Source organism: Mixophyes fleayi, chromosome 1 (genome assembly GCF_038048845.1).
Source record: "Mixophyes fleayi isolate aMixFle1 chromosome 1, aMixFle1.hap1, whole genome shotgun sequence".
Taxonomy (NCBI): Eukaryota; Metazoa; Chordata; class Amphibia; order Anura; family Limnodynastidae; genus Mixophyes; species Mixophyes fleayi.
The window spans coordinates 339,273,022-339,293,109 of NC_134402.1; the positions used below are offsets into that span (position 1 = coordinate 339,273,022).

At 42.5% G+C, this 20,088-nt stretch overlaps 1 protein-coding gene across 1 annotated transcript in view; it reads left to right on the forward strand.

Annotated features, from left to right (window-relative positions):
• Positions 1-20,088, forward strand: part of LOC142160965 (tRNA (32-2'-O)-methyltransferase regulator THADA-like) — a 62,086-nt gene that overhangs the window by 27,934 nt on the left and 14,064 nt on the right. Inside the window, exons 14-19 of the mRNA XM_075216118.1 lie at positions 1,803-1,912; positions 3,737-3,894; positions 5,068-5,210; positions 6,745-6,924; positions 7,591-7,736; positions 7,818-7,946. Coding sequence (XP_075072219.1) covers positions 1,803-1,912; positions 3,737-3,894; positions 5,068-5,210; positions 6,745-6,924; positions 7,591-7,736; positions 7,818-7,946 — 866 coding nt within the window. The remainder of the gene's footprint in view (positions 1-1,802; positions 1,913-3,736; positions 3,895-5,067; positions 5,211-6,744; positions 6,925-7,590; positions 7,737-7,817; positions 7,947-20,088) is intronic.

A 20,088-nucleotide genomic window follows, 5' to 3' on the forward strand; every position in this document is an offset into this window, starting at 1 on the left:
TCTGTCTGACTTCTCTATCTCCCCCTTTCCACTCTCGGACCAGCATCTCCTCTCATTCTTACTCTCCTCTACTCCTGCACCCCTCCTCCTGCCCAAATCTACCCGGTCCAGACGCAATCTCGACACCCTTGATCCTGCTATTCTATCCTCTTCTCTCGAAACTCCTCTCCCCCTTTCCACCCTGTCCTGCCCCAATCAGGCGGCCTCACTCTATAACCAAACCCTCTCCTCCGCCCTTGATGCGGTCGCCCCTGCCCAGCCCATCCACCTTCGCTGCTCCAATCTCCTACCCTGGCACTCCAAACTTACCCGCTTCCTCCAAAAATGCGCTCGTACCGCCGAACGCCACTGGACAAAATCTCGCTCCTTGGCCGATTTCCTCCACTTCAAGTTTATCCTCTCCTCCTACAGCTCTGCCCTCTCGCTCGCTAAGCAATCCTTCTTTAAATCCCTCATATCCTCCCAGTCCTCCAACCCCCGCCGCCTCTTCGCCACCTTTAACACTCTCTTGTCTTCCCCCCCTCCCTCCCTCCCTCTCTGCCGCTGACTTTGCCTCCTTTTTCTCCTCTAAAATCGCTGCCATCAGACTTGAAATCTCCTCCACCCACTCTTGAGGAAATCAAGCCGTACGGTGATAATGGAGCTGAATTGGAATCCAAGAGGGTAGTCAGGAACAGCAGAGTTCAGAGCCAGGAAATCAATGAAGTCAAATCAGATACAAGCAGGAATAGCACAAGGTCAAAGAGGGTAATCAGGAGAACCAAATCAGAATCCAAGCGGGTAATCGGGAACAGCAGCAGAGGTCAAAGTAGAAATCAACAGGTACAAGGCAGGAACAATGCTGGAGCTGGACTAAATAGACCCGGTACTCTGACAGCAATAGACCAACAGAGTCATCTTTATATAGGTGATTCTTTGGGCATTCAGTAATGTCACTGACTGCCTGGAAAGCGCGTTCTGTTGCATGACAACGGGCGAGCATGCGCAAAGGCAGCAGAGGAAAAAGCCGGTGGGGAATCATGTCCCGTTGTCACTCAATGGTCCAGCAAGAAGAGAAGGTAAGAAATAGGTAAGCAGGGACTGCTGCGCCTGACAGGAAGCCCCCGGAAGATCAGACCTTCCTGACTCTTTGCTGGTTTTCTACTGTGTGCAGAGGCGGGATTGGCCAACTTCAAAACAGGCTATAGTCAGATGAATCAAGTCCACTGTTCAGCAGACTTATACTAGTTACGGTTCCAGAAAGTGTTATAATTCACTCTATTAGATCAATGAGTGCTTTTTGAGCGCCACATCACAGGGCTTCGGCCGAGCAGCTATGTTTGGCAACCACCTGTTCCTCTGTCTACACGTTTACCAAATTTAATGTTTACATGTGTTCGCTTTGGACGGTAAGTGTTGTGGTCAGCTGTGTCTCAACGTTCCACAAATGGGCAACTTTGGAACATCCGCAAGGTATCAGTGTCCCTCTAATAGGAGAAAAGAGGATTTTTATACTACTTTCTGAATCCATCTTGGGGACTGCATTCTCACCCTTTCCACTCCATGTTCAGTTCTGCTGTCTGTTTGGACTGTATTTTTGGTTTGTACTTTTGTGTTTACCCTGTCTTTTGGAGCTTTGCAATATATCAATGGAGGATGAGTGGGGTTGGGAGAGGGGAAAAGCATCAGTCTTCAGAAGTCTTCAGCTCCTGCACCATTACCTCCCATTTTTAGACTGCATTTGGCCAAAAACAATTCCAACATGTCTTAATCCAACCTTTGTTCACAGTAGCTGTCCTGTGGGTTTTTTTTTGTCTTTATAGAAGACATGTCTCTTCTGCTGAACCTCGCAAAGGGGAAAGATTGCTGGGATTTTCTTTCGGCTCGCACCATGCATGTGCTGCTGGGATGTGTGCAGGATAGCACTAATGAGGTAAATCCTAGTGTGCATAATGTAATTCTACATAATGGAAATAAGCATCTTGTATTACCAATTTTTACATGACTGTCTGCTTTAGTTACAAGAAAATAACTGTTTGCTTTTAATGTCTGGCAAATACATAGAACTGTTCTCATTTTCTGCCTGCTTTGAGACGTAACTTATGGAGTTAAGCCTCCTCAACAAAACTTTCTCTTGTAATTTATTCATATTTGCCTACCCTCCCAGGTAGGTAATGATCAAAGTAACACAGGTGGGAAAGTCATTGTCCACCAATGAACAGCAAGAGAAAAGGACTTAATAGTGTAAAAATGTTGTTTTCTCGTGTGTTGCATTGAAAGACTCAGGAATGGCACAGTATAGAGTACCAGCAATGTAGACACAAAACAAGGGATACCAATCAAAAGTCACTCTAGCCAGGAGCCTTTAAGATACTGCAGCTTGCACCATGCAACCAAAATTGGTATCTCCTGAGGTTACCGCATGGGTTTTAAAACCTAGTGAAGTTGTGTCTGTGGAGGACCATGTTGGCACTTTACACAGCTGCTGCACCTTGTCTTGACTCTCTTGCAATACTCAGGATGACCAAGTTCAGTTGAGTGGTTATGCTGGTTACGGCCACCAGTAGCTCTTGAGCTGCAATGTTGAGATTGACAGCTTTAATTTTACATTCACTCACCGAGGCATTTGCGTAGGTTACACCAACAATTGTTGAAATAGAGGATTGGACCTTGGACACAAAGCTAGACTAGATAGCTAATGACATGCCTGGGGGGGTCCTTACTTTTTCCTGAGCTCTCAATGTAACATATGAGAAAATATTTTTTCTTTCAATTTACCTATCCTGCTGCCAGGTCGGATCAGTTGCTTGAATGTTCTCAGCACAAAATGCTTTGGCAAATATCTGTATATTGTTTTGTTGGCTTAGTCATTGCAGGGTTTTGCCAGGACCATGATTAAGGATGGATATTTTCTCTTCCCCTGATTGTCTGTAGGATGTTTTCTCTCCACCTGACAGGAGAATTTGTTGGTCTTGAACTGTGTTCTTCATGACAATGCAGTACACACTTACCCACCTTTGTCAGTGTTGTTAATACAAAATGGGAAAATGACTGAAGTGCAATAAATACAAGAGCATTAGATATTGTCTACATGTGCATTTCATTTGTTGCACATTTACCAGTACAATCTATTATACTTGTAGCAAGCTTTGAGACACGAGAGAAATGAGTTGTTAACGTTTTAGAATGCAGTGATGGAATTGAGCTAACAAGAAACCATTCATTCTATTTGTAATACATTTTTCAGACATTAGTTAGAAGCTGAAAAACACATTAACATCGCATAGATGTAAATGAGCCCATACTGTATCTCTTGTTCGGATTTATTTCTTGTGCTGAGGAATCTGAGGATGGATATCATAGTTGTGTCCTCTTTATTAGGAAATTCCTATGAGAGTGCAGGAAAAGAAGCCTGTGCTGATGCAGAGTTGTCCGACGCCTAGTATGTGTCGCATCGGTTTACATGGCTGATTTGGCTTTGGGCATATTTTTGCATTTAACCCCTGTTAAGAATGGCAGATGAATTAGTCTGTATTTATATGTTCCCTTCTTCACTGTTGGACTGTATTCTGGTGGAGTCCCTATCTATATGATTTTATTCCATTAATACTCTATCACTCTGTTCTATAGTGACGTAACAGATGCTGTATACACATGCCTGACAATATTATGTGTACAGGTACATATAAAAAGGTTTAATAGTTGAAAAATGTGTAATTGTAGTTTTCAACATGTTGCTTTGATCATTTACATACAGATTCGAGAGATGGCATCTGATTTGTTGGCTCGCTTTTTCCTGCCTGCCCCCGAGTCATTAACCCTCACACTGTTTGAGCTAGGACAGAAGTTTCTCTGCAGCCCACGTGTACCATTGGCAGAAGCTGGTGCTGTCTTAATGAAGACCTTGCTACAAAGGTATTTAGAAGTAAAGGGCAATGGGGTCAGGGATAAGCCAGGTAAGGGGTTTAAATGAAAAACAAATGATGTTGTATAAATCTCTTCAAAGTTACTAAGTGATAAAATGTTAGAACATTGGAGACTCTATTTGCCTGGGAAAAATATTGTAAAACAGCTTGACCCAGTTTCAGAGTTGAGCTGCACACTGTGCTAGGCTCTGTCCTGAGCCATCACTGGTAAGGCAAGGGGCTCTGTGACCTATGAGGTTACCAACCATGAGAGAGCATAGTGCTCTCCCACACAAGCGGGGCAACAGCAGAACACCATTTTCTATATACAGTACATACATTGTGCATTATCTACTATGCTGTGTATAATTAAATGGCAATACATAACCTGGAGACAGGTTATCTTTAAAGCTGTCATGCTACTGTTTTTCCAACCAGAAAACTGGCTTTTGACATTTGCACAACTTTGTTTAGTGGCACATAGTTTGCAATTGGAAAATATGTTTCCCTGTAATACATGAGCGCTTCAGAAAATACCAGCTGTTAGAGTGCTGAATGCAGAAGCTGGTGTGTGAACAGCAGAATACAGCTTTTCCCCATTTAAAGCAATGTGTAGCTTATTCAGGTTGTGACAACTTATGAACTCTTGATTTTTTCTCAGACAGGCCAGTGTAACACGAACCTAAACATTTTTTTGCAATGTGTTGCAAAAATCAATGAGCAACACTTTAAAGGGGTTATCCAATTTTAGACAACCCCTTCTCAATAAAACATGACCCCCTGCACAGCTAATAGGTGCGTTCCCCACGGCCGCTGTTACATGAAGTTGTTTGTCTCTGTGCTGGCAGACTTAGAAAATGAGTAGCATTCAGTGTAATCCGGCACGCTGCTTCAGGAAATAACTGTCCCCCCTTTGTATGGGAGGAGAGAAATGTTCATTTGAAAACTGGTCGTCCAAAAGGTGTGGTCAAAAATAATTCCATTTGGTTAGATGGAATTTATGATTTGTTCATTAAAAGATGTTATATTTTTGTGGCTATGTATTCGATAAATAAACTGTTAGCTGCATTGTATGCTGCGATAGACAACATCAAAATCGTATCAACTTATATGTCTTTAAAAGACATACAATCTGAGCAAAACATACATATTACCAACTCATTTTCTGTGTTGTCTGGCAAAGGCCAGATGAATCGATTCGATTGGCAGGAGACGTACCTCTGTCTGCACTGGGCCTTGTGACGTATCTTACCAAGATGCTTCAGGATCAGTACTGCTGTGCAAAGGAGAACCTTTTAGTGGCAGCAAGAACGAAACCCATGCATGGTGAGCATAACTTGCAACAACTGAGATAAAATGAATATATCCAGACTAGTAAATGTTATTGTTGATTTTATGAATAGAGAAATCCAAGTAAGGCATACAGACTGATTGTTTGAGGTTAGTCTATGAAGATGCTCAATCAGTTTCCTCTTATGTTATGTAATCCTCGTATGTTGTTTGTTAATAACCGTTCCTTTTTTAAATGTTTTGCAAAGTTGAACACTCACCTTCTATAACTACTAATTTTCCATATAGTTTTTAATAGTGCTTATAACATGTGTATGCAGAACACAGTGCAACTAATAATTTGGCACTGACAAAAATTGCTGTTGCAGGATGTTAACCCTTACATACTTTTTAACATTTAAAAATGTCACACGTGGTGATGCTCCCATTCCTGACCGCTCTTGTCAATGACAGCGTTTAGTACAGCAGTGAGGTCAGGGGCTGTTTTGTTAGATCTTTGACCCTGTGATACTTTCAGACATAATTCAAGACTGAGCACTGTACAACATGAAAGCACCTAACTGCTTCTATGTGGCATTAGAAGGGATTTCCTTCTAGTAACCACGTATGGTAGTTCTCATGTGATAGCCAATTAAGCTACATCATCCATGCTGACATGGATCTAATATTAACATTTATTGCAGTTGCTAATAGACCCAGTTTGCATTGGATCGATTAGTAATAAAAATATGTAATAGTTACAGTTGAATAAATTTGGTGTTTTCTTATTTTTGTCATTTGTGTTTGTATTACTTCTAGCTAATGGTCATCAAATAAAAAGCTATCTTTTATACCATGTTACCAAAAGAAACATCAGTGTCCCAAACAAACTTAATAGCGTTTGATTGGGTAGATTAATAAATTAATAAGTAATTTGTAGGGAAACCAGTCAGTGCAATACTAAGAAAATGGGTCTGGTCATTTTCTCTAGTCATCAAGGGTTTAAAAAAATCTGTAAATATATATTACATTAGCAAATGTGGCTAATATTCCAATTGGCTGGTCGTCTACGTGCTGAAAATGTACAGTGTATTTCCCAGCTCCTTAGGCCTGTTTTCTATCAGACATTGTATACATTCAGAATATTGTGGGTTAATTATATAGTAATTGTTTAAACAATATTTGTTACAGGTATTATCCATTATCCATAATACAGTTTTTTGAAGCACAATGCATGAAGCCTTTGAAAACACATTTATAAATGACTCTTGTCTTTCCCTTCATTGCCCCTGGAATTGCCCTCGTCATTACTTAAGCAGAGCGCCTCAGAGTAAACTGCAGAAGAAACACTTGATGATCATGTCAGCAAATTGTAGAGATCATCAGCACTTGTTGATCATGTCACAAAAATTCAGAATTCATCAGCATTTATTTAGAGTTTTTTTCAGACTTTACTAGATAATGCGTTTGTGAACGAGAAATCACACACCACCTGTACATAGAAAATAAATCCATGTCATCTATGCATATCAACTTATATATGTCCCATGTTCTACATTGATATTTCTCTCTGTTTTCGCAATGTGTCTAGGTGTGCTTTCTGCTCTCCGTTTATGTCTGCTGGACGTTTCCGCTGTGTCACAATCCCTGTCACAGGCTGACCTTGCCCCTAGTTGGCGCTGTCTCCTAAAGAGCTTGGTGAGCTTGTTGCAGCAAGTCGCATCATTCATCTTAAGCATGTTGCACAATGCATGGGGTGAGGAACCTCCAGGTAAGACATGCTGGTATTGCTATATCTTAATATGCAAAATTCCTACCTTTATATGGGAATGTAGGTGTTATGTAACATATTGAATGAACAGGCCTGTATTTGTTTGCTTGTTGCAGGGCTGTCTAACTTGCTGCTATTGGCTAGAGCAGATGCTCAAGAGTTTTTTTGGATTTGTTCTTGAGGATAAACAAATGTTATATTTAAAGTCTCTTTTTTATGGAACTACCCCAATAACATTTTTAGTATTTATAACATATGGTCCTGGATTTGTGAAAAGGCAGCATAAACATAGGGTTTGGGGGGCAGAATATCATAGGAAACCAGGTTGACGTTTGTTTCACCACCTTTTTATTTGATGTATGTTTGCCAGTATAAAAAATTATTATTTTATTTACCGGTAAATACACTTATTTATATGCATATATCTATTAAGCTTGATGGAGGTTGTTGCCATGGGTCTGAGTGGTGGACAGCACAACAAAAGTGATCTAGAGGGCAAACATCTGAATCTGGGAATACTAACATATATGTGGCTCTTCATATAAAACCACTATGGACTTTGCTAAAGTATATATAAATGTATTATTATTCTAATGTCAACTAATATGTTTTTGACTTCTAGCGAGTGATCACACTTACATTTTTAGCATTGTCTCTCTCACACAGAGGTAGCTGCTCCATCTTTTGAAGATATGGGCAAAGCTGTTAGTGTCCTGATTGCACAGGGGAGAGGCCTAGTGGATGTACAGGAAGATATTCTCCTCTCGGAGGAACACAGCCTCATTATGACTTGTTGCTGGGTCTCTTTAAAGGTGAGAAACCTAAAAAGTAAAGTAAGCTTGCTTGAGATGAGTTACATAACCTAGTCATGTGTCCATTTCTTTTCCTCCCAGGAAATTGGAACATTTCTTGGACCTCTAGTAGAGAAGCTGGTTTCTGGTTCTATACCCCTGCTTCCTGACTCTGTAGTACAGGGTTCTGTGGCAACATATCACGATATATTCCTCAGATGTCGTCACTGGGTAAGTTCCATGCAGCCAGCGTTGTTTGTGTCTAAACTGAAAATAATGAGCATGGCTTTTGTTTAGCAGTTATTGAGTGGAAAAGTCACATTATTCATCATTATGCTCCTGCTGACGACCTTGCATGGATAAATAATTTAGATTGGCAAAAAGAGTAATTATGTAGAGAGAAAAAATATGTCACATTCCATTCATTGGACATTGCCAGCGCTTAACCACAGTTTTACTTTTACCAATAAATGAGGACAGAAGGGATTATTAATGGAAGTGTAAATCACTTTTTATGGGTGGTCTCAAATGGGTGATTTTGCTCTCTAATAGGCCTATTTCTCATTACCAGCCCAATCTCGGCAATATGTATCAATATTATTATATTTTTTGTTACTTATCATAGCTAGAAGAAAAAAAATGATCACAAGACTGTCTTCATGAAATATAAAGGAACGAGGCCTGCAAGACAGGGCCCCCCAATTCAGAATTAGGGAAAAGATGAGTAGGAGGGCTCTCATAAAGGGAAGATGGGATGGAATCAACCCCAATCCTTCGGTGGGTGTTACCAAAAAATATCTAAATATTTTCAAATAGGATATAAACGCAATGGGATAGAAAATTTGTAGCATGTGGGATAGATAAAGGATATATTGTGTGGGTAAATCTTGGTATAAGAATATACCAAGGTGACAACGTAGTGGATATATTTTTACTTAGAATGTGTATCCATTACAAATACCTGTGGTTAGTCAAAGCACTGAGCTTAGCCCTCTGTACCAAAGTTAAAAAAAAAAAAATACAACCAAGGTAAAAAAAACAAATACTCAAACTTAATTATCTATTTGTGATGTCCATATACAGTCTTTACACAGCACTTCTTATTGCACTGATTAAATATCTTGTAATCTGCTGTGTCTTAAGTATACATTCAGTTGTGATGAATCAATCTTTACCAATTCAGTTACAAAGTAGCAAGTTTATAAGTTTGAATACTTTTAATGTAAAAAGAAAAAGGGTAATGTCCACATCAAATAGAATTTAAAGTTCGGAAAGCCGCCTAGCTGCTGAAATAGCTATAAGCAAAGGTATTTTCCAAGTCAAGAACTTCAAGACAGCCGTCTCTAAAGACCCAAATGGAGGAAGCTGAAGATCTGAAAGGAACAAGTCAAGATCCCATGGTGCCGGATATGTAGAACCCCCTGTATGAAAGTCTGGACTTCCTGGATCAGAGCCAACTTGCTTTGGAAATACACTGACAATGCCTGAACTTTAAGGGAACTAAGTTTCAGTCTGCCATTCGGTCCATCCTGGAGAAAAGAAAAAACCACGAAAACCTTAAGGAAGGAGTGTGGAATTCTTTTTGTGCGCACCAAATCCTTTGATAGTTGTGTGCAGACTCTGGCCAACCAAGACTATCCCTAGACCACTTCTTCAAGATATGTATCTAAACCTCTAATAGTGGAACCTGAGTACTGAATCGCTTTGAAGGTGGACACCATCTTCCTCATCAACTTCATGTAGAGAATTCTCCTCATCAACACCTGGAGAGTCTGGATCTTGTCTTCCAGAAGGAAGACACTCTGCACCCTGGTAATGAAGACTAGGCTTAGAAAAAACACCATCCTATGATTTGAAAACCAGGTTGGATTTTTGATCATTCAAAATCCATCCGTGCGATTCCAGTACCTGTGTAGTCCTTTGGAGAGGAACCCTGCAGTTAGAATGCCAAATTTGTTTTGGCACAATAATAATTCCCTGCAATTTCAACAGGGCTGCTATCACTGTTTTGACCTGCGAAAATTCAGGTGCAGTGGCCAGACCAAACGTGAGCACCCTGAACTGAAAATTTGAGTTCTGAAACTCGAATCGGAGTAGGCTGTGGTGTCCTTTCCAGGTTGAAATGTGCAGATGCATCCTTTATGTCTGTGGACGCTAGGAATTTGTTGCCCTCCATGCCGTTGATAATGGATGACGGACTTGGTGTTCAAGGTCTTGAAGTTTTCAAGATGAGTCGAAATTATTTTTTCTGGTTTCTGTGCCAAGAAGTGGTTGGAATTAAACTCCTTAGTCTTCTCCTGTTCTGGGATGGGGGTGATTAAACCTCACGAAAAAAGAGAGGTGATAGCCTTCCTGAGTGCCAACTGCCTTGCCTTACTTTGGGTGAAAGGAGGCTCGAAAGGAAAAGAACCTCAGTCTTAGACTAGGACGGGTTGACCTGGAGAAAAGGTCTCTTTCCTCCAGTAGCCTGACAGATCATTTTGTCAAACTCAGGTCCAAAAGAACTGAACTATCGTACAGTAGGGCTCCTAAATATTTCTTACACTCATTCATGTCCCATAACTGGATCCAAAGAGCTTGCCTGGCAACTACACCCAAGGCAGAGAATCCTATATTTAGTAGATGCTTCATCCAGAGCTATGTTACCGATGTGATCAATCACATCTATGATATGCTCCACCAACCGGAGCAATTCTGATGGTCAGACAGCCATCCTTCCAAGATTTGATCAGACCATTTTTCCATTACCTTGGAAAAGTATTCAGATGCCAACAAAGTCCTGAGTACAGCACCAGCCACCATATAGATGGATATTAAAATGTTTTCAAATTTCTTGCCCTGTCCATCCTTGAATGAAGCTACCCAAGAATGGAAGTAGTGGTGGACTTAGAAAGGTAAGCCACTGGGGTATCTACCTTCGGCGTTTGTTCCCACCTATCTATTTATTCAGTTGGCAAAGGATACAATACAGAAAATTTGTGGGGAATAAGAAATTTCTTATCTGACTTAGCTCAAGCTTTACCGAGGAGCTCAGGTAAGTGAGAAGATGAAGGTAAAGAAATAATAATGCCGCCTCATTAGATTGAGAATCATCCACTCTAGCATGTCTAAGGCCTGACCTCCAAAAGATTCACCCTTTATTCCAGCAGGATCCTTTGGGTGTGAGTCACCCAGAAGCTCATTAGAAAGTGTAGCCAGTTTTCTCAACTCAGCAATGATCTGAGCCAGGGTTCTCGCCCAAGCAGGTTCCGCCATGTGAAATGAGTCCATCATAGGCGTGTGCAAGTTACAGTCCTCCTCTTCGCAGGCTGTACACCAGACATATGGATCCTGTCGTCTCTTAGGTGAGTTTGTCTGGCATCTGGAGCAGATGAAAACACAGAATAGACTTTCCTCATCCAGCTTTTAGCCTTAGAACTGGTCTCTTTTCCATAAATGGTAGATAGGGTACAGGCAAACAGACCATGGCAGAATCTGAATATATGTATATTTTGGTATAAATCCCCTATAAGGTACTTCAAGAGCAAACAGAGAAAAGTAGTAACAATCTCCCACCCACACAGAAAAAAAGAGATTTACAGAGCAAATAAAGAGGTATTTAGCCATCAGCCTTCCAGATATCAGCAGGAACCCTTGAAAAGAGGAGCTTCAGCCCAGCAGAGGAGGTGGACATAGGCAAACAGCTTCCCAGCAGGAGCTCTTCCAGGGAGTTGTGTACTTCCAGTGGACTTTCTCCAGTAGGGAAGCCCACCCAGGGGGAGAAACCATATCCCTAGCGGTGTTCCTCCTCCCCAGGTAACCTAGTTCAGTAAGAGCCTCCTGTCCAAGAACAGGTCCCCAAAATGCTCCTAGCAGCCTCAACCCCTATAAGTGCAAGCTGGTAGAGCCAGCAACCTAGTAATAATACCTCCACAACACAGATTTCCCTGCAAGAAACCAGCGGAGAGCAGTGGGATGTGTAAACAGGAGTGCTGCAATCACAGCGTTGCCTGCATCGCTGAAAGTAACAATAACATTGAAAAAGAGTAAGGAGGAACTTCTGTTCAGCTCTGAAAAATTAAACCTTAAGTGCTCAGCTCCTGCACCTACACCATAGCCCATGGCAGCAGCGTTCCCCATAGAAGATGCAGGAGAAATAAATTTTAAACATAATTTTCATTTATTTTAAAAATGTAATATTTTTTATATTCAACGGAAAACATTTTTTAGAATGCTTTTATTTTATCTTTTATTCTTGTGGTGGCTTTAAAAGAAGAGTTATTGCGTAGGTACTTAATAGATGGATTTCACCATGCAAAACTTACCACCTTTGTATGTACAAAGCCCATGTATTTAGTGAAGAGATAACGAGCCATGTTGATTGGCAATAGGGCTTTTTACCCTTTGACAAATAGGACCAGCTTCTTTAGTGCTGTTGCTCCTAGTTTTACAGGAAAGAACATGGATTTGTGTGCCAAGATGACCACATTTGTGGTGGTGCAAGAGTTTGCAATAGTCGATGAGGAGGAGTTGATTGGGTTGGAGACATTCTTTGCTAAGCACAGATTAGATGCATGTCTGCACCAACATATAAAAATTATATTTTGTATTGCGGGTCAAAATTTAAGTGATAAAAGGGTGGAAAGTGCACATTTACAGGATGTCCTCTGGTTTGCAGGAGGACATATCTCGCATTTTGCTCTGCAAAGAACCTTATTTTTCCAGGGCCTTTGAAATGCAGGAGTTCCGGACTTGGTCTATACTTCTTTGTTTGAAGGATTTTAAATCCTGCTGTAGAGTGTCATTAGCTTCAATGAGGTTGTTGTGGGATGCAACCAATTCTTCCAAGGTGGTTGGTGTGATTACAATTTCATCTGTCTCCACATCGAGTTCTTTTATTGACATTTGCACGATATTTGTGAGTTCAGAGTGAAGGTTAGCAAACAGAGGCGCATTAGGGTCAAGATGGGAGGGAGAGGCATTGTGGGGATCCCTGACCACTCCTGTTGGAGTGGTATCGGTATTCATCATGAACTGGATTTCTGACAGTGATTAGGTCTTTTTCTCAGCGCTTTCCGGTTGTGTGGGGCCATTATGCATACATTTGAATGCTGACTAATTGGAGTGAGCAGTCACGAAGTAGTAGGACAAGACTGTGGATGGTGATGAGGTTGAATCAGGTTCTTACTTTTTAAAGCACAAGTGGGCCATCTAGCCAGAGGTTAATCTGTAATCATATTTAGGTACAAGTACCAATAGTGGTAAGGTGAATATGGACCTTTGTGGTGGGTCGTGGATAAGTGTTGCTTTGTCCTGTCACTATCAATTAACATAACATGTAGGTCGAAAGCAACTTGTCAGCTAGTTGTGCCCCAGAGATACAACTCGGGCTAATTTTGCAAATATTTCCCTTGTTGGTGCTAAAGCCTAAGTCTTATCGATCAACTCACACAAGTGTAATGTGATTTAAGAATAGCATTGATCACAGAATGTCTCCAATCAGGCCAGTCTTAAAGGTACTCATTGTTGTAGTTGTATGAAAGAAACAGTCTCTTCCAGAGGTTGGTGAAACAATAGTTATATTGTTATGTAAAGTCCCACTCAGGATTCGTCAGGGAGGGATTGCTGGTTGGAGATCAGAGTCATGGGCACAGATGGTAGTGCCGGCATCCTGGAGGGGAAGCGGTAGTGCACATGAAGGGGGGCCCAGGTGAAGGGAGCTTTTTCCCAGCAAGCCTCCAATGGTTCACCACACTCCAAGACAGTGTGTCTCTTAACATTGATGCAAGATGTGGTGGGGAATCGAATGCAGGGTTCCCCGTTGGTGGCCTGTCCTGTAGAGCTGAGCACCGAGTGAGCAGAGGGGCCTGTGAGACACATGGTGTGACAGGAGGTGATTGCTCCAGATCAGATATTAGTCATGGTGTGTCTTCAGGACAAGTAGATAGGTCTTCTCTGTACTGGACCGAAGGCCTGATGTCGGAGCCGAATACCACCGTCTGGACAGACAGTAAAGATGGTGGGCCGCAATAGTAGGCAGAGATGCCGCCAAGCCTTGGTTTGCAGTGGAGGGTCCCCAGTTAGCCTTGATAGGTAGAAAAAAGTTATTGACAGATACAAGGGATCAAGTCTCTGAACTGAGTGCCTAGCTGAGCGTGGTATACCCACCGATGCAGGTAGATTGGTACTAGCTTTAAATTCTGCACAAAGCTCCAAAGCATTGATGGTTAAGCTTGATTCCTCTACAGTCCACACATGTTAGCAAGTCAGAGATAGGCCGCTCTACATCCCATTTGACTGGCATCCATTTGCCACATTTGAACAGACTACAGACAGACACTTTTAAGTCTGGTTGGATATATCCACAGTTGATGTTACCTACTGGTGGTAATCTTTGACAACTCTTGGTGATACTTGTCCTATGACCTCTGATGGGGTTTGAAACTGAATAATGACACTGCTTGGAGACCACCATACCCTGAAAATATAGGCAGTCCTCTGCTGACACTGAGCGAAGATTGAGGACACAAAGGGTTACTGAACCGACCTGGTTACCTTATTCTGAGATGTTATTAATATTTTTTACATGTTTTTGCTACTCTTTCAGTTTGGTCCTGAGAGGAAACCCTAATCAGAATGTTGTTCAAGTAAGGGGTCACTGATATCAATACTCCATTGAAGAGTTACACCCTAAAGCATAGACTAAATGGGAAGCCCAGGTATTGAAAGTGTTCATTATCCACAGTGAACAGAAGGAAACATGGATGGGGAGACATGACTTGTGGGTATTGTAGATAATACTCCTGAAAGTCTTTCATAGTTATGAACTTATTTTTATGAAGTGGATTTCTGATTTGAGAGACTTCATTTTAAAATTTTGGTTAAAAAAAACCAAACGGATTCAGATTCTTGAGGTTGATGACTGCTTAATGTGATCCTGGGGAGATCAGAGGCAATACATTCTGAAATGGGAGGTGGAACACATGGAATTTGGCAACATTGCTGACTTTAGAACACAATAATACTGAGTGTCTGCCAGCTATTCCTGGTAGAAGAGAAAAACACCCCACCAGCATTTTCTGTTTTCAGGATGGTGGCCCCTTCGTGCATCATTCTTGGTGGTGGATGATTTGATAGTGGTCTTGTTGCTGTTCTTCCTTACAAAACCCTGTTTATTTTGGAACATTAAATGGTTGCGTTTAGGGTCTCTGTCGTTAAAGGAGCAAAATATTTTTAAGGAATATTTCTGCCACCTCAGCATCTGCCCTGATTAGATCAGGCTTTTTTAAACATGAAAATGTCTGTAAAGTGAGTTGACATCTCCCAGCTCGTTTCTGGAGGCAGTGTATCCCTGACAAGGAGCAAAGTCATAGAGCTCCTCTACTTTCTGTAGAATGAGTGAATAGTCTAGATACATTGCTAAATTGAGGTTTGTAATTAATTTTTCTGGGTGCCATTGAAGCTCATTTTGGGGAAACCAGTGCGGAATATGAGACTTCCTGAAACCAGAATTAACTTGTTTGGGTCAACCCCATGGAGATCAGCGCAGGAAACAAAATAGACATCAAATGAACATGTCTTGCGGAAAGTGGTCTCAATTCACGTATTCATCTGTAACTTGAAGGAAGCAGAATCCTCTGGCAGGAGGGTAGTATGGCATGAGAGCAGAAAAAGCCAAATTAACCCTAGGTGGTTAAGACTTCAGCACATGGGACATGCTAATGATTCTTATTGATATAAATTAGCAACGTTTGGTCTGTTTCCATATCTGCTCAGTAGCTTGAGCAATGGGTTTGAATACCAGAAATGTGTAAGATTTCTTGGATTGCATGCCCAGAAACCTGCCTGCTTTAGAGAGTTAGCTCATTTCCAGTTTTACATATATCTCCTTAAGATTTCAAATTTCTGGGCATACTTCAACTTACAATAAAAAGTTTCAAGGACTCAAAAGTGACACACAATGTACTTTCAATCTCAAACAATTTAAGTCACATATAAAGCAAACAGAGCGGTATAGTAAGCAGGGCCGGTGCTAGGGTCCATGGTGCCCTAGGCATTTTGAAAAAATCGGCGCCCCACCCCCCGCAAAAATCTGCGCCCTCCTCCCCCCTCACCCCGACTTTCCTTACCTTGTCACACCACCGCCGCCTCTCTGCTCCGTCTCCTCCCCTCCACTCACTGACACTAGTGAGTGGAGGGGAGAAGACAGAGCAGAGAGGCGGCGGTGGTGAGCAATAGCCTCTCCCCCCTCCCCCGTGCATCTGAATGCTGTGCGGCGGCCGTGACAGGTATGGTCAGCGGTCGCCGCACAGTTTTAAAGTAATTTACATTCTTGTGGCGCCCTCCAGAGCCCGGCGCCCTCCAGAGCCCGGCGCCCTAGGCAAGTGCCTAACCTTGCCTAATGGGAAAAGTTTGAAAAAGTTTCACTCTTTCTATCATGTGCAGTTTCAGGTGAGTTTGCAGACACCCCAAAGCTAAGAGCAAATTGATTCTTGGGGCCAGTACCATGAACTGTGTAGTGAGCACACACCTTGAAATACACTAAGTGTACAAGTGCGCACATAAATAAGCGTAGTAAGCCAATACTTTTTGCAGTTCATTAATTGATGTTTTCGTAGTTAGTAAAAAAGCAGTTTTCTGAAGCTTTGAATAGCTACTGTATCTGTCAGCAGTGGTGGTGTGGACTTATATTCTTCACACCCTGAAGATGAAGGAGATTCACTTAAGATAAATTATGAAAGTGACTGTTAATGTTTTATGTCTGCACCTTCCACTGTCTGACATCATTCCAATAATACCACACCACTGATAAAAAAAAATGCCAGTTGCCATTGGTGGTTTTAATATTGGTGATTGATAATGATTCTGTCTCACAGTATCAACAGTATCGCCATCAACAGCTACAGTTATTATTTCACTACCATATGTGACAAGTGTTCCACTCCCATCTCTGATTGTAAGCTCATTTGGGCAAGGCCATAGTTAAATTATGTTTCATGCCATTGTATGTTGTTTATGTGTATAACAATTGCCTCAATGTACAGCGATGCGTAATATGTAAGCGTTTTATAAATAAAAGATCATAGTAATACTAATAGTCAGTGGGATAAAATATTTTCTCTTTCATCCAGTCTGGGGGACACTGCTTACCATGGGGTTGTGGAGCGGAGCACGGAAGTTGGCACCTAGCTAGTTAATCTTTAGCACTGCTGACAGACCCCTCCCCTCTACAATCCCCCTGCCTCTTCTTCTTCCTGTCAGTTTTTTCTAGGTGCCCAAAGGAATTGGGCAAGTTTTAGAAATGGCTAGTTTTTTCTTTTATTTTTTATTTTTAATAACTTTAATTTTCTTTATTTTTTAGATTAGTTAGCTTAGGGCAGAGCTGGGAGTGTGTTCTACTATAGAGAGCACACTCCCAGAAAGCATGCAGCACTGACCGGGCTCTGACAGAGAGAGCAGACTGCTCTCAATGGCACAGCATTAGCGGTCATATTACAGAGTGACAAGCGGTCTCCCGGACCGCTGTCACTCTTGGAGGCTCCCCTGATAACCGGCGCTGCCACTGCAGGCATAAAGCGCCGCTTGTCAGATTACCTTGCCGGCGGCCATGATGGCGTCATCGGCCCGCGGAGGTGCGCAGGAGGAAGGAGAGAGAGAGAGCGGGGGCCATACCAAGATCCCCCCTCAGGAATATAGGAGGGGGCATCGGGGTATATACTGCTGCAGGAGACCTCTTCAAAGGGGTCTCCACAACTCTGCCAGAAAGATAAGTTCTTTAAAAAAAAAAAAAAAAGGAGAGACAGAAGGCTGCAAGAGGGGGAACTATCATAGAGCTCCCCTGCTCTTCAGCACAAGTGGTACAGTCCAGTCCTCTGGCACCAGAGAAGCCCGGGAAGGAACTTATCTTGGAGGGAGCAGACACCAGGACACAGCTGTTGGACTTCTCCCCTGTGTGGCCCTTTTGGCTAAGTACCAAAACCTTTCTTTAACCATTTACAAACTGTATTTTGTGGTTTGAAGAGGGAGCCTAGTAAGGATTATATTGTGTTTTATTACTTGCATAAATATTACACTGTCTGTTACACACATACAAGTACAACCTTTATTACAGATTAGTTGGTTAGTTGTTGCTGGCTCTGTTTTTCTCAATATATCTTTATCTAGTGTGTTTGGAGTGCTTTTCCTTATAAAATGTCAGATAAGGGAAAAGGCCCTATAGCTAAATATTTTACATGCTCTAAATGTAAGGTTAAATTAAATTAAAAAAAAAGAGAGACAGCATTATCGGAGGGGGAGGGGGGGGAGCTAAGACATAGAGCTCCCCTGCTCTCCTGCACAATTGGATTAGCCCGGTCTTCTGGCGCCAAGGAGAAGCCCGGGAAAGGAGACAGATCAGAGGGAGCAGACACCAGTACACTGCTGTTGGACTTCTCCCCTGTTTGGCCTGAGGGCTAAGTATCTGATTTATTTAAATCTATTTACTGTATTTGCTCTGATTACAAAGTGGGCTAGTAGGGGTTATATTGTGGTTCACCTACTTGCCAATTCTATCACATTGTTGTTTCACACAAAATACAAGTACAACTTTTATTTTAGATTAGTTGATTACTTGTTTTCTTCACTGTCTCTCTCAATCTCTAAACTCAAGTCTGTGTGTTGGGTGTGCCTTTCCTTTGTGAAAATGACAGATAAAGGAATAGGCCCTATAGCAAAATATTTTACATGTTCTAGATGTAAGGTTAGATTACCATGTGGGCAGAAGGACCAGTCGCTCTGCTCTGACTGCGAAGGAGGGGTCCCCTCTGCGCAAACCCAGCTCATTCCAGCCCCACTGACGAAGGAGTCGGCCTGGGTGGCTTCCCTGACACAGTCGGTTTCCTCTTTAGCACAGATATTATCTCAATCTACTCAGTTGCTATCTAGTGTGGCAGCCTCTACGGCTAACAATTCTATTACACCTTTGGGGCTCCCTGCTGCCACAGGTTCTACTGGAACGGCTATAGCAGGACCTTCCTCTTTGCTTACGGACCAGCCCCCTGTTCCCACAGAACCGGCATGTTCCTCAGCATTTATAACGGGTTTGGACAGACTGAACCAGTTACTTGAATCCCCAGACTTGCCCCCTGCTAAAAGAAAGCGGCTTAGATCCGCTAATCCTCTTATGGTCCTTTCAGATTCTGAGGGTTTTTCAGAAGAGGAAGGGGAAACAAATTTTGATCCTGACCAGGTTCAACCTTTGGAACAGGAAGAGAACACTAAAAATTTATTGACGATTTGGTTTTAGCAGTAAGACAGGCGTTGGACCTCCCAGAACCGGAGGATCCTAATCCTACAGACAGAAGTCTTTTTAAGAAGGCCAAAAGGAAAGTCATCCGGTTTACCCCTTTTGTAGAACTCGGAGATTTTGCAGAGGGAACCTGGAAACAGCCTGATAAAAAAGTTCTCTGTTCCCAGGAGGTTCTCATCCCTGTACCCATTGCAGGAAGAGGACGTGGCTCGCTGGGAAGGAATCCCTAAAGTAGATATTCCAGTAGCCCGTTTGGCCCGACACACACTCCTACCAGTCCTGGGCTCAGCAACTCTGCAGGATACCACTGACCGCAGAGTGGAATGTCAGCTAAAATCTATATTCGTAGCAGCGGGCTCTTCCTTTAGACCAGTGGATTCCAAACTTTCTTAGTTCGAGGCACCCTTAGGGTCTCAATAATTTTTTCAAGGCACCCCTAAGCCAAAAAAATTACTAAGTAGTCACCCGCCTTGCTTACCACCAGCCCTGGCCACGGCACCCCAGGGAGGTAGCCGCGGCACCCCAGGGAGCCACGGCACCCAGTTTGGGAACCACTGCTTTAGACCCACATTTGCTTCAGCAAGGGTTTCTAGAGCCATGGAAGCATGGGCAGATCAACTGCCAGAGGCCCTACAGGACTCTGATTTACTTCCCCTAGCTTTACATTTGAAAGAGGTATCGAGGTACCTTTATGAGGCGGCTCAGAGCACAGCGTCTGTGTCCTTCTCTATTCAAGCTGCGTCAATTTCAGCAGGAAGAACGTTATGGCTGAAATCCTGGGAGGGCGATTCGGAATCTAAAAGGTCCATAGAAACCATTCCCTTTTCAGCAGCAGATTTTGTACGTTCCCGGAATTGGATACTATGATTTCACAGGCAACAGGGGGCAAAAGTATTTCTTTGCCGGTATTCTCAAGTAGGGGCCGGGCCCCACCATTTAGCTCTTTTCGTTAGCCCTTTCGAGGGACCTCTTTGCCTAGGGGGCAGTCATTTAGAGGTAGACAACCAAATGCTTGAGGCCTCTCGGTCAGAGGCAGGTCCTCGTTTGCAGCTAGGCGCCAGGCCTCCAAGTCCCAGGAGGAGCCTGCGTCCTGACTTCCACTCTTTT